General features: G+C 51.4%; 3 protein-coding genes across 3 annotated transcripts; all 3 read right to left on the reverse strand.

The window, feature by feature from the left end:
• Positions 1-25: 25 nt before the first annotated feature.
• Positions 26-8,964, reverse strand: BJX67DRAFT_390000 (FMP27 family protein; the record flags this gene model as incomplete). Its single annotated transcript, XM_071034575.1, has 5 exons — positions 26-240; positions 302-402; positions 457-4,221; positions 4,255-4,320; positions 4,375-8,964. 5 exons carry the CDS (start codon positions 8,962-8,964, stop codon positions 186-188), a joined length of 8,577 nt encoding a protein of 2,858 aa, XP_070883505.1. The 3' UTR covers positions 26-185.
• A 1,148-nt stretch (positions 8,965-10,112) lies between these two features.
• Positions 10,113-11,622, reverse strand: BJX67DRAFT_222876 (uncharacterized protein). Its single transcript, XM_071025769.1, has 4 exons — positions 11,297-11,622; positions 11,062-11,175; positions 10,888-11,004; positions 10,113-10,819 (listed from the first exon to the last, which is right to left on the reverse strand). The coding sequence occupies exons 1-4, from the start codon at positions 11,457-11,459 to the stop codon at positions 10,509-10,511; spliced, it is 705 nt and encodes a 234-aa protein (XP_070883506.1). The 5' UTR covers positions 11,460-11,622; the 3' UTR covers positions 10,113-10,508.
• On the reverse strand, positions 11,459-12,812 carry BJX67DRAFT_222932 (aminoglycoside phosphotransferase family protein). The gene has a single exon (XM_071025771.1). It carries the CDS (start codon positions 12,737-12,739, stop codon positions 11,786-11,788), a length of 954 nt encoding a protein of 317 aa, XP_070883507.1. The 5' UTR covers positions 12,740-12,812; the 3' UTR covers positions 11,459-11,785.
• Between the last annotated feature and the right edge of the window lies 1 nt (position 12,813).

Consider the following 12,813-nt stretch of genomic DNA (forward strand, 5'->3'; position numbering starts at 1 on the left):
TGCCGGTCGCCTATGTACCATAACTTTTGCGTCTGGGGTATCTATCATAGATGGTCGGCATTCGACGATATTGAAGGTGATAATGAGAAGGGCCTCGGGAAGGGCCTCGGGAAGGGATTCGGGAAGGGATTCGGAGCGGATGAAGGACGCGAGAGGGCGGGGGATGTTTTGAGGCACAGCAGCCGTTATTTCCGATTCGAAAGTAACCTGCGGCCAAGGTTGCGAATCGTTGACTTGGAACTGATAAGTGTGCGAACAATGGTCAGTGGCATGACATAGTGAGAGCCGTAGAAATACTTACCTCTCTTCGGACCCATTGAACTTTCGGGCAGTCTCAGCTCGCGTAATTGTAGTGCCTGATGTCATGGGTCGGCTTGGAGGATTGACAATTCGGCGGGATTGCTGAGGAACAGTTAGCTTCGGCCCGCACTGGAGTGGGGAGGGAATGAAGCTCACCTCCCAGCGGGCGTCGACATCAACTTCACTTGTGGAGCGCGAATCCATGAACAAACCGCTCTGATCTTGGCCGCTATACATGCTAGACCCCAGAGAATTCGACCGTGCAAGCGGAGACGACCGATGCGATTGCGGTTCGGAGTTATACCCACTGCTCGAATCTGCGCTGACCAAATTCGGACCCTGGGCGTTGTCGGTGGCAGAAGCTGCGTCTGGGTAGTGCATGATTCGAGAAGAGCTGGCGAGCTCGCGGTGCCGTCGCAGTTGCTGCTTCGAGGGCCGGTGGTGGGAGAACTTGTTGCCTAGGATGGCAGGCGCGTGTGAGATCAGTGCCTTGATGACGTCCTTTTTCAACCGTAATGCGAGATCAAGATTCGACCACGTCTTATTCCGGTATTCGAGGATGGGTAACCGGAAAACGAAGTCGTGGAGATCTTCGATGTTGTGCTCAGCTCTGCCCTTGTAGCTGACACACAACACTACATCGTGCACTCGAACGCGTGCAAGTGTCATATAATTTGACGCGCGGGCCATCATCTGTGCGAAGTCGTCCACACGGCTTTTGGATTTCCCGTTCTTGTTGCCCATGATGGCCAAACCGAACTTCTTGCCCTTGTCATCGTTGACACTAGTGCTTGAGAGTGACGTGGCTTGTCGCGACAAGATCCGGAGGCTGTCGCCAGATTTCTTCTTGGTCACAGCGAGAGACGGCCGTGTTGGCTGACGACTATCCTTATGGATCGGCGTCATCGCAAGACCCTTAAGGTGCGAAGGGCGACGCTCGATTCGCGGGGTTCCAGATAGCGACAGTGTAGGCTGCAGCCGTAACTCCAGCGCACTTGGACCCTTTGACGAATCGTCTGCGGACGCATCGCTGCTTTCATGAAGGCTGGGAGTCGATACTGCCGGGGACCCGTCATCGGAGTCGGCACTCTCCAACGGCTGGACATTCTTGATCATGAAAGGCGAGAATCCACCATTCTCAAAGGCGTTCGCGCCAACGTTCGGGAACATGTACTCGAATACCTTCTGCCCAAGCTCGTGTTCTAATTGGATCTTCAAAGGGAACAGCGATACCTCGAAATCGTCTACCACGGGAATACCGGCAACAGCCTCCAGCATATGCCATTTGACTTTGATCATGTAATCATCGGGTCCATCCAGACGGCGGGTCTGGTCAAGGTAGGGCACGATGATCTGTGGATACACTGCATCCGGCAAGAGGTTCAGGCCGTACAGTCGTTCAACCGCTACTTGATTGTGGTTGGAGCCGTCACTGTTATCAGTGCGGTCATATTCAGCATTCCTCAGCTGAAATTCGACCAAGGGCTCCGTCTCGTCCTTCATCAAATGCCAAACGATCTCTGTGGCTGAGATATTCCAGCGTAGGATACCAGTGGCTCCCGTCACAGTCGGCTCGACCTTCCTCTGTGACGTTGTGATTGCCTTCATCAAGAAGAACAGTTCATCTTCGCAACGAGCGATATCTCGCTCGAGGATCAAGCGGTCCTCCCAACCCCGCGTGTCCAAATACTTGGCATGGATTTGGAAATGCCCCTTGATCTCTTCTAACTGCCGAATACGTGACTGCAGCTTGTATACCATCTCCGGGGCCCCTCTAAGGTCACTGAAATCAGAAGTAAGCATAATCCGCTCAAGTCGTTCGTTTCGGACCTTCTCAAGAGGTTCACTATAAAGTAGTAGGTCGAGAACGATGATATAGAGAGTATAATACTCAGCCGAATCGCAAATGGCGCGGAATTGGGGAAAGTCAACGCTAATACTGTCCATCCTGGTTTCTTGGCCATCGAGATGCCCTTGGTGATCTGACTGCCCCTTGGCTACCTCGTCGTTATACTTCAAACGAAGATTATTGTACTTATCATACCGCAAGCTGGCCGAAGTTTTCTGGATGATCCTCGAAAAGCCAAATGGGTTCAGCTCAAAATCGAACATCGCCTCCAAGGTCAACCACGGTGGCCAGGCAGACCCTGGGACATTGCCGTACCTGTTCCCAGCGTAGAATTGCAGATGCGTCATCAAATTCTTCTGCGTTGCGACGAAGAACTGGGCACCATCCATATCGAGGTTGAATCGCCGCTGAACGAGACCGCTAACATCGTCGGAGGCGCGCTCCTTATCCATGATAGACACCACCTTCAGTTGCATACCCTTCGCGGCAACAAGTATCACCGACCTAGGATTCTTTTCGCTTTGAAGCTGGATCTGAGGTGCAATTAGCCGCAGGTGGTAACTATTCTGAGCTGTGAACTCAGGCGAGATGTTATCACTGGAATCGGAGCGGACAGTCTGGGGTTCATTTTGCTCGCGGGGATCTTGCTCCTCTGCACTGACGAAGCGTTTGGCGTCATGGAGCAGCTGTTCAATTCGATCATTCACGCTGTCGTCATTATCCTGAACATCTGACGGTCGCCTAGATGTGTCCTTGAAAAGTTTGGAGTAACTTCCCTGGTTCTTGCTCTGCTCTTCAACAATATCCAAGATAAACTTGACGGCCCTCCGAGACATGTAATATACAAATCCGCGCCGTTGACTGACCTGGTGAATATACCGTAATATGATATTCCTCAGCGAGTTGTTCCACTTTAGTTGGACGCTGTGTATCATGAAACGGTTGTTGAAATCACTCGTCAAGTCATCGTCAGGTGACGCATAGAATCCATCGAACTCAGTGTCCTTGGCATCGCTGGCTGAATCCAAATCGGCGTCTGTTCGACTCGTTGGATCGCTTTGATGGCTGTCAGCGCTCTTGCTCCGCAGCATTTGCTTCTCCAGACGCTGGAGCCCTGCCGAAAGGAAGGCACGCCTTCGGGCGAGCGAGGCAGCTTGTCGAAGGTACTCGTTATGTTGAGTTCTTAATTGATCATCGTGGTCGATGTCTTTCGCTATCTGGAGCTCTTGTTCGTCGATCGCACGTGTGCAATCGTGTATCTTGGATTCGACGATAGAAAGCCGGTCTTTGATAAGTTCAATTTGGACTCGACGAGGCTCGTTTCTCTCAGACATGACACAAACGTGAGTATCCTCATTTCCAAAGCTACTATAGCCCGTTTGACCTGGAACTATTTGTCCGTGGTCGGTCTGCCGGAAGTATGTGAACCGGGGCGTAAAGGCTAAGGGTAGAATTTTTGTTCGTGGATTCGATTCTTGTGGGAGTATCCAGTCAAGTTCCACAAAATCATCCATGTCAACCCAGTCAAGATTCTGATCCGGAATTGTGAACCGGGAAAGGTCTGCCGGTGGCACCGGCTGCTGGAAGGACGATAGTATATCGTCCCTCTTTCTCTCGATGTCATCCATGCCAGTCCCTTCGATGCTTGCCGACACGGCTCTAAAGTCCGCCGCCTGCAAATCCAATTCCGCTTTATAGATACGGATGGCACTAGCCTGGGGTTGTCTCAGTCGACCTTTCGATGGAGTCTTGATCTGTTCTCGTCTTTGATGAAGGTCTAACTTCAAGCTATCTAGCCTGACTTTCAACCCCGTGGCGGTGACAACGTCTTCCGCGTAATCTTCGGGATCCTTGTGCTTGTAAATGTGAGCCACAAAGAGAGGAGCCAGAAGCAGTTTATACTTGATCGTAGCCAGGTGACGGTTGAACTTCTTGTTTGTTTTCGTGATCCCCGGCCAGAGCCGTCCCTGGCGGACAGGCAATGACATTACACCAGAGAAGAGTGACCACCAACTGAAGAAATGGGTGAAGAACCGCGGAGTGAGATGCACGGTGTTGTAGCTCGTAGTTGGCTGTTCAGAATCAGCACTCCAATTCCTGCTTACGGGCGCAATGACTGCAACTGAGAGGTGGATATGATTGCTGCGGAAGCCGCGATAAGCATCGTAATCCTAAGTTGGTGAGCCAGGTTGCTAAAATTCTAGGAGGCTGACTAGGGCAATTACCTTTTGCTCGGCGGAACCGACGTAGAGTGGGTTCTGTAGGATTACATCGTAATGATTTCGGAACTCAGTCGATCGTTCGTTTTCATTGACATTGCGTTCGAAGACCAGCCCCGCGGCCCACTTAACATCGCCCGACAGTTTCATGATAACTTTCTTGAAATGAGCCGCATTTTTCAAGTCGCTTGAGGTCGAGATAGTCTCAAGGCTTTCCGCTGTGGCTTCAGCCAGACACCGGGCTTCGTGGCTGTAGTCTGGTATTGCCAAAACGTATTCTCCACTCGTCACGCTCATGAATTCCATGGGATCGTCGGTAGTATGGATGTTCCATTGGACGTCCTTGCGCCAGCACATAACAAAACCGCATCCAAATCCTGTTACCACGTATGGATCGCGAGAGCCTTTCAACCGCAAGTGAACATCGCCATCCTCCTTCCATTTAACGCGAATCCGAGAGTGGAAGCTGAGCCTGATCTTATCCCAGAATCCAACCCTTTCAGACGGGTCGATTTCAATCTTGGTGAACCCCTCGATAATCTTCATCATGTCCTGGATAACAGGTTGATAAGACATGCCCCACGATATGCTCGTGGGGAGGTTTGTATTGATTTCAATGACGGGATCCGAATAGGTCTTCACTGGACTGACAGATCGCCACACATTGAGTGAGAAGGAAGGGCTTGTTGTTCCGTCAGGAAGTTCACTGGCGGGGACGAGCTCTACCTTGACTTGTCTCGAGGATTTATGATTGCGGTACTCCTCGGCGATCACGAAATTCGTTCGAAGAGACCAGCTTGGGAGCCTAGGTGACTGGCCTGGCCGTAGGGCTGGAATATGCAAGAGATCCAGGGGATAATCCCTCAAGTTGACACGAGCTTCGCCCATATCTAACTGGATGCTCATAGGGATGAGTAGTGCATATTCCGTAGACATAGGCATGCCTTTGCCAATATCATGGAGGAAGTATGGGAACTCCTCAAGAGGGAACATTGGCTTATCAATGGTCAAGTTCACATCACTGATCAGAGCCGCCATAAGGCCAGGCCTGTTCGGGATGGACAGCACCGTCTCGGTTTCCTGGGAGTCCTCTGGAGGCTCATCAGCTCCCGAGAACAGGTTTCGAACCTCCTTAATTGACGAGCCCTGGAAAAGCAAGGCCGCATCGATCTTGGATTTCCAGCTGCGGGAATTGAAGTGCTGAAGGCGATACCACGCAGTCTCTGTGGAAAGCTTGGTTTCACAAGAGAAGCTGGTTGCACCTTCCGCATCGTATCGGAATTTTCTACCGCGACCTTTGTCATCGCGTGGGTCGTTCCGCGCCTTCGCATCCGCGCTCTTGCTTCTTCTTGTATCTTGGCTAACACGCTCGCTCCGAAGCGTCCGGTGGCTTGACTTTGTACGCAGTCGCGAGGTGGCTCGTCGTTGGTCCGACTCTCTGAGTTTCTGGAGCTTCAATTGGAAAGCATCCTCTCTTGCGAGGCGCTGTCGTTGTTCGATGAGACCGGTTCGGTAAATACATCCAAGCTTCCACTCGAAAGCATCGTCTTCCAGCTCGAATAGGAGGGCTTTGCTCCGGAGCGAGATTTTGGGAACTTTCTTCGGCTCTTCCGGTTCCCTCACAGAAACGAATTCCGAAGAGTGGCTCTTCAGACGGTGATGCAGCTGCTTGAGCGACTTGGATGTATTGATCACGTTGTCGAAAATACGATGCATGATCATATGGTGGGGGACCGCCAACCTGATAAAATCTGTCCAAACGTCGATTGATCTGTCTTCCACTAAATTGTTCCCTTGCTTCAGTTTCATCTTCCGTAAATCAAGGCGGAAGTTATTAATGCTCACTATCCTTGCCCAAACGCCTTTAAGCTTGGGAGCTTCGGCGTGTAATCGGACTAAGTGGGCACGAACAAACGGGGCAGCATGGCGATGGTAGCCGGCGCTGAGACCATAGACCTGCAGCAGCATCGGTGGGTCGGCCGGCATAAATGTCTTCAATTGAACAACAGTAGCTTTCATATCCACTGCAATAAGCTCACTTCTTTGCGGGGCTGGGCGAGGCGGCGAGGGGTAGAAATGCTTCATGCTTTTCTGAGAGGACGACATATCGGGCGTTGATGACGGTTGCAAGAAAGCGCTTTGCAGCACGACGACGGCAACACTGAGACAATAGTATCGGTAAAGTGAGTATTGAAGATAGATGCCTTTAATAACGGAGTTTATGTTGAATATCGGCCCAAGACGGTCACTCGATGTGCTGAGAGCTACTTCAAATCTGGGTAGTGACAGGAACGGCTCGGCCTCCAAATAATCTTCGGATTCAATGACGAAGCCTTCAAAGCCGCGAGCGTGAAAGGCTAGCCGTCTTCCGTCTGTAGCGCCAGCTTGGGTGGTTTGCCGGGGAGGGGACGTTGGAGTAAATCTGAAGGGTGACTCGTCACCAATCGTTGAGTGACTGGGGGTTCGTCGACGCGCCGCGCTGACGACTGTTGGTTCTGTCTTTTGAGCCCTGTAATCGGCTGTCCAGGATTGGAGCTGTAACGAAACGCCGCGGGATACTTTCGAAACAGTTTCATCAACTCCGGCAATCTCCAAGCTAAAGCCGGAAGCCTCAAATTGAAACCGTTGGAGCCAAGGAGGCAGTCGGCGTAGAATACTAGGTTTCCGGTCTTCCGCTGACATGGAATATCTCCGTTTCGGCCGAATTTGAGCGCGGAATTGCTCTACAACTTGCCGGATCCCACGGTTGACCTCACTGTTGACCATGTGTGCGGAGAATGTATTCAGTGTACCGGAAGCCATAACCGCGACTTCCGGAGATGCACTCAAAAGGAATTTCAATTCCATATTTTCAGTAGTGAGAAGGTTGTGTTTGATTCCGGATGGGGTTTGGTAGTAGAATTTGTGGGAAGCGACCCTATAAATAGAGGAGAGGGAGTAGTGGGCACCACCTTCTGATGAATGGGAGGATTCAGTATCGAGAGATATGGAAGAGATGGATGAAATGAGGAGATTATAATCATCTTCGTTTGAGGATGGAGAATCGGCGATTGGGAGGACAAATCGAATTACGGGTTCGTGGACGGAGAGTTTGATGCTCGCTTTGGGAAGCAAGCGGGATATTAACTGGCCTTTGGCCCTCTTCTTTCCTCGGGAGGAAGAAGATTTCGCTTGAGCCAAATCTAAGAGCCGCGAAACATGCTGCGGCTCCAAGTCAAGGGCTGGGGATGTGACGACCAGGTTGGCAAAAAGGATATTGGTGTTCCGCTCCTCAGCATTGTTACCGTCATAAGAACTGAGTGTTTTCGACGGTAATGTCGTCTTTATAGTGGTGGTCGCCATAGGAATATACAAGATGTTATCCGTTTCGCCTGAGCTGTCATCCAAGCTGACGGAAAGGGAGATGGCGGCAAGAAGGGCTTGATGGGCAATGTCGTTCCGTTGGAAGTACGTGCGATGCGACGGGCTCGTCTGGTCCATCCGGTGGAGGTCAACGCCAAGTTCATGAGAGACAACATTGAGATAGACAGAGCTTTGAGCTGGTGATGGCGGCTGAATGGCCCGAGACAGTCTGAAGAAGCTCAATGCAACCTGGATCTCCTGGATCCCGCGGAGAAGCGAGCTTGCGAATTCCTTTGCGGCAGTGACTGTCTCGACAATTGCCTCATTGCGACTTCCGGGTTTATCCAGTTCTTCCACAAAGTCAGCAAATGAGACATCGTCTTCGGGTTCGGTGACGTAAATTCGAACCGGCGGTGTTCGAGACTGTTTGATCCGCCGAACTAGGAGTGTCAAGTCATCATATGGCACATGCATCCTCCCGATCTTGAACGCCAGCGATGCATCCCTCAAACCATCAAGACCCTTGCAGAGGATCCCGTTGATGTTCAACCCGACGTGATCCAAAAGTTCGATTGGTTCGTTGCCGTCAACAGCGAGCAGAACATTGTTCACATTCAGAACCCACTCGGCGGGGCGAGGTTCGCCAGTTTCTCCCTTCTTGCGTCGAAACACCTTGCCCCTATTGACCAACTTCCGTCTTGTGTCAACCGCCAGCGACAAAGTGCCAACCTGAATCTGACCAGCTTCAAGGAAGCTGATCGTGGTATTGACAGCAACCACGTCCACCAATCTCAGCCATTGAATCTTCCGGTGTAGTCGCTTCACACGGTCCTTTATGCGATTGAGAGTTATCCATGTCCTGTTCTTGCGTGTAGATGCGGTCTCACTCTCTCCCTCTTGTTGTTGACCCGGCTCCTCCTCGGACTGACTCTGCAGCTCATCGGCATCGGGCTTATCCACGGCGTTCTTCCTCTTCCTTGAAGCTGACGGATCCAGCGTCACCTTCAAGTCCGTGAGTCGCAGACTTAGCCATGTCGGTTGCGCGAAGGAAGGAGGGTGGAGGGACAGTCCGAGTCCGCGGAGTTCGATCTGCACCCCCTCAACTGGAACGTAGGCAATGCGGCGGAGCGAGAAGTACCCGATCCGTTGAATCGATATCCCAGTTGCGATCCGGACAATGGCAAAGATAAGAAAGGACGAAAGATAGAGGAGGAGGAAACCGACGAGGACGGTTGTTGGATTGAATAGCGTCATCGTGGCTCACCACCAGCTGAACTGATCTGCTGGACGGTGCGGGCGGACTTCGGAGGGCGAACCATCGAGAGATCTCGTTGGGAAGTCCTAGACAAAAGGTCGTGCCGGTATGTCCTCCGTCAGTTCAGCTCAGTTCAAGCGCATCTCTGGAGCTGGAGCGATCCGGAAGTCACTCGTTGACTTTTGAAGGGACAAGTCTCAATTAGGAGAACTTGACACAGGCGGGAACAGTGTTGCGGGGGGAACGGTGGGATCGTATGGCCGTCATGTTTTTGAGAATTAATAATATTAAATAGAGTAAATAATGAAATAAGAAAAGCGAAGAGAAGAAGTTGGCCACAGGGAAGATGGAAGCTGGGAGAGGACGAAGACGGGAGGACGCCGAAAAGGTCGGCGATCGGATCGTTCCAGTTCAAGTCCAAACGTCCCACGACTCGGGAGGAACCATCGACTGCCACGACGCGGATCGACAAATCAGCGTGTCCCTCCGAAGAATGCTCTGTAATTTATGCACAAATGCACCAGCCAGCCAGACAATCGATAGATCCCCCTAACCATTCACTCGAATCGATCCGGCGGCGCAACATTTCTTCTTCAGAGATTCTCCAGCAAGCCCACAAAAAACGGCCATCTATCTGAGTTGGATACCTCACTGAAGCAACACATCGCCAGGTATTATCCATCAGACCCCCCAGATTATTTGTCGCGTCTTCGGACCCTTCCCCACCGATTTCAGCACGGAAACGGATCCGACATTACAAGGTTGACCCAGGCTTTTCCTCATTTAGCATCATCCCCATCCGGCCCGACTGCGCCGGTCAGAGATACCATTATGCACCCAGATACTAGACTCAGGCAAGGTTACTCCCTTCGTATCTGCATATCCTTCCTGCTAGCCAGTGACCTGAGGCCGTTCCAAGAAGTAGGAGGCACGGGCAACGTGCACATAGCCCGCTCATCCATGGCCGGCTGCTGTTGAGGCTCTGCCGCCAGGCTTGGCGAAATGAGTATCAAATGCGACGTCATCTACTCAGGGTACCTCAATTACTAGAGCTACCCTTTCGATGAAAGTGCCGGAGGTTCACCCGCGGATATACCTCGTCACAACCCAACTAATGGGCTTTGCTACTGTACTACTTAAATATCTCGCGCCGGGACGCGTGAAGTCGAAATCGAAGGGACTCCCCCTGTATTGTCCTGTCTATTGGTGATGACCGTCCCGCAATATTGGGCTTCGATCTCATCGACAGTGAGACTCGAGAGCCCTTTGTTCGGCTGTATTATGATATAAATACACCGTGACGTCCAAGCTGATGGTCACATATATTACTAATTCTTCAAACTTCCGCCATCGTCGGCGCTGGATCGCTCTGGCTCCGTCGCAAACCTTGCCCATATGCCATCGATATTGGCATTTGCCAACGCACTTCTAAGCGACTGGTATACCTTTGACACCTTCGCATAAGGCGGTTCATTCCTTCGATCCCTCTAGGGATCTACTGCTCCAAGGCCCATAGTATCGGGGGTTTAAGACGCCGCAGCGATCACCGTGCTTCCTGTCCACTTGACGCTGCAGTCGGGCCATCGAGTTTAGCCTTTTCAAGTTCCTCAATCTTATCATCGATAAGGGCGATCTCTGCCTCGATGCTCAAGAGCTTCTCGCTCAATATTCCACGATACTCATCATCAGAGAGGGACTTAAGTGGAATCCATTTCGACTGCGCCATGCGGTCAAGAAACGGTTTAGATGGGGCCATCGTTTGCTCCAGCTGCCATTGGTCAATCGTATTATACGAAGCTTGCCCAACGTAGCCGAGGAGGGAGAAAATAACCAATCCCGGGATGAGTCGGCCACCTGATTATCTCGTCAGTCAAGGGGTTCAACGCGTGGCATTCGGTTATTGCCGAAGGGAGACAATTTACCCATCAACCGAGTGACAACACCCCCAGCGACACCACCAGAAAAGGCACTGGCATGGGCGCGTTGTTTAGGAGTCGGTTCGCCCTCATAGTAGTGCACCAAAAGGTTGCTCCTCATCCCTAAAATAGAACGTCAATCAACGTGCTTGAGACTTCAGGGGTCGCAACTAAACTGACACCAAAAGGAGGTTCCACACGCAAACCAGTGGATACCACAGGAGATAGAATGTATGACAGGATGGGGTGATCGGATAACTCCTGAAATGCCTCCGTAGACGAGACCGGCAGAGCCTGTTTGGCCAGTCAGAGATCACTGCTCTTCATACTAGCGATCAATCGCTGCGTGACACGACATTGATGAGGCGAAAACCCTGAAAGCGTGTCGGGGAGAAGATGATGAAGGTTGACGTACCACTCAGGGCACCCACTTTGAGGGAGGCTCCCAATACATTATATTCAGTATGGGAAGATGGGCTACCACTCATTTTGCGAAATATCCGCGCTGCAGTCCATGAGCAAGGAATATTGTCGGCCGCGATTGGCATCGGCGATTCAATCCCAAGACCGAAGGCCATGACACGTGACTAAGTTGTGCATCCCGCTTACGTCATCTTTAGATCGCTCCTTCCACTTGAATCACATTGAAAAGATACCCGACCTTCATGTTAACTATATGAGGAAAGAGCAATTAAATAAGCAAAGCAAAAGAAAGAAACAAAGTAATAAAGCAACCTTAATATTAGGAGGTGGCAAAGCAATGGTACTGGCCAATCCTCATAGAGTCAGATAATGAATTAATCCATCCCTGACGATTGTTCACAGGTCGACAAGGGTAGAGGGTAGGCCCTAAAGGTCGATATTCGTTGATGAGTTCTCGCAGCACATGACACAACACTTCTTATTAAAATGCGATGTACGAGTCAACAGTCAAGTTGTTTAGCGCCTTATCAGAGGCCAGCTCCTCCCGATATTCATGACCACCCATCCAATCCGCCAACTGATACCACCAGCTGTCCATGCCAAACCGCATCGCAGTTGTAAACTCCCAATACTCGGGGTACCAGCCACCAGACTCCCAGTCCAGGAACCCAGCCAAGTGACCATCATGGTCCACAAGGATGTTGTGGGCCTTGAAGTCGCCGTGGGTAAACTTGACACGATACGGGCGGTCTTGCAGTCTCTTCGCAATCGAAAGAGTTTTCTCGTACTCCTCAGCAGATTGAAAGCCATGCGATGACGCCGGCGCAAAAAGATGTCTGTAGAATGACTCATGGTCTTGAAACGGGCCCATAATGTGATCAGGTACCCGCGTACTTCGTAGCGCCGTCCCGATGGGCGAACAGATGACATTCTCGCTCGGTGGCTCCCACTGACGCATAGAAGTGACACAGTCCCTTAGCTCAAAGACCCAGGGCTCCTCATCCTCAATCTCGAGCGGGTCGTCCGAGTTCATCATCTCCACACCCGGCAAGCGCGTCATGAGTATTGAAATCCTACGATTCGGCGCATTTTCCGGAACAACGTGCTCGCCACAACTGAGAGCCCGGGGAACAGGGATACCCGCGGCCCTCGCCATCTGCATCGCGATATACTCCTCAACGCTGGTTCGGTCCGTCCATTTCATGATAAGCCCGAACGGCAGTTGGATTATGGAACCGTCGAGGTAGAGTCCAAACCAGGAGGAGTACCACTTCGAGAACTTATACAGGGCCCAGTGGATCATGGCCCAGAATCGCCGGCTAGTCTTGCTGGGTACGTTTGGTACTGGCGGAGTCGTTGTTTGTACCCGCATCAACCTCGGCGCCGGCCATGTGTAGTCCGGCTTCAGAATTCCTGGAACAAGCGAAATTCCCATGATGACCAAGCAAACAAAGTCATAATCATAAGTTTTCGAAGTATCGGATCTTGGAGGAAATGTCCAGGAGAGTT

This window comes from Aspergillus lucknowensis (assembly GCF_044049455.1).
Source record: "Aspergillus lucknowensis strain CBS 449.75 chromosome Unknown BJX67scaffold_40, whole genome shotgun sequence".
Lineage (NCBI taxonomy): Eukaryota > Fungi > Ascomycota > Eurotiomycetes > Eurotiales > Aspergillaceae > Aspergillus > Aspergillus lucknowensis.

Coding starts and splice junctions, on each gene's coding strand:
- BJX67DRAFT_222932 (XM_071025771.1), bottom strand. CDS start 12,739: ATGGGAATTTCGCTTGTTCCAGGAATTCTGAAGCCGGACTACACATGG.
- BJX67DRAFT_222876 (XM_071025769.1), bottom strand. CDS start 11,459: ATGGCCTTCGGTCTTGGGATTGAATCGCCGATGCCAATCGCGGCCGAC. Junction 11,176..11,296: donor CAAAGTGGGTGCCCTGAGTG/GTACGTCAACCT, acceptor CTGGCCAAACAG/GCTCTGCCGGTCTCGTCTAC. Junction 11,005..11,061: donor GTGTGGAACCTCCTTTTGGT/GTCAGTTTAGTT, acceptor GTTCTATTTTAG/GGATGAGGAGCAACCTTTTG.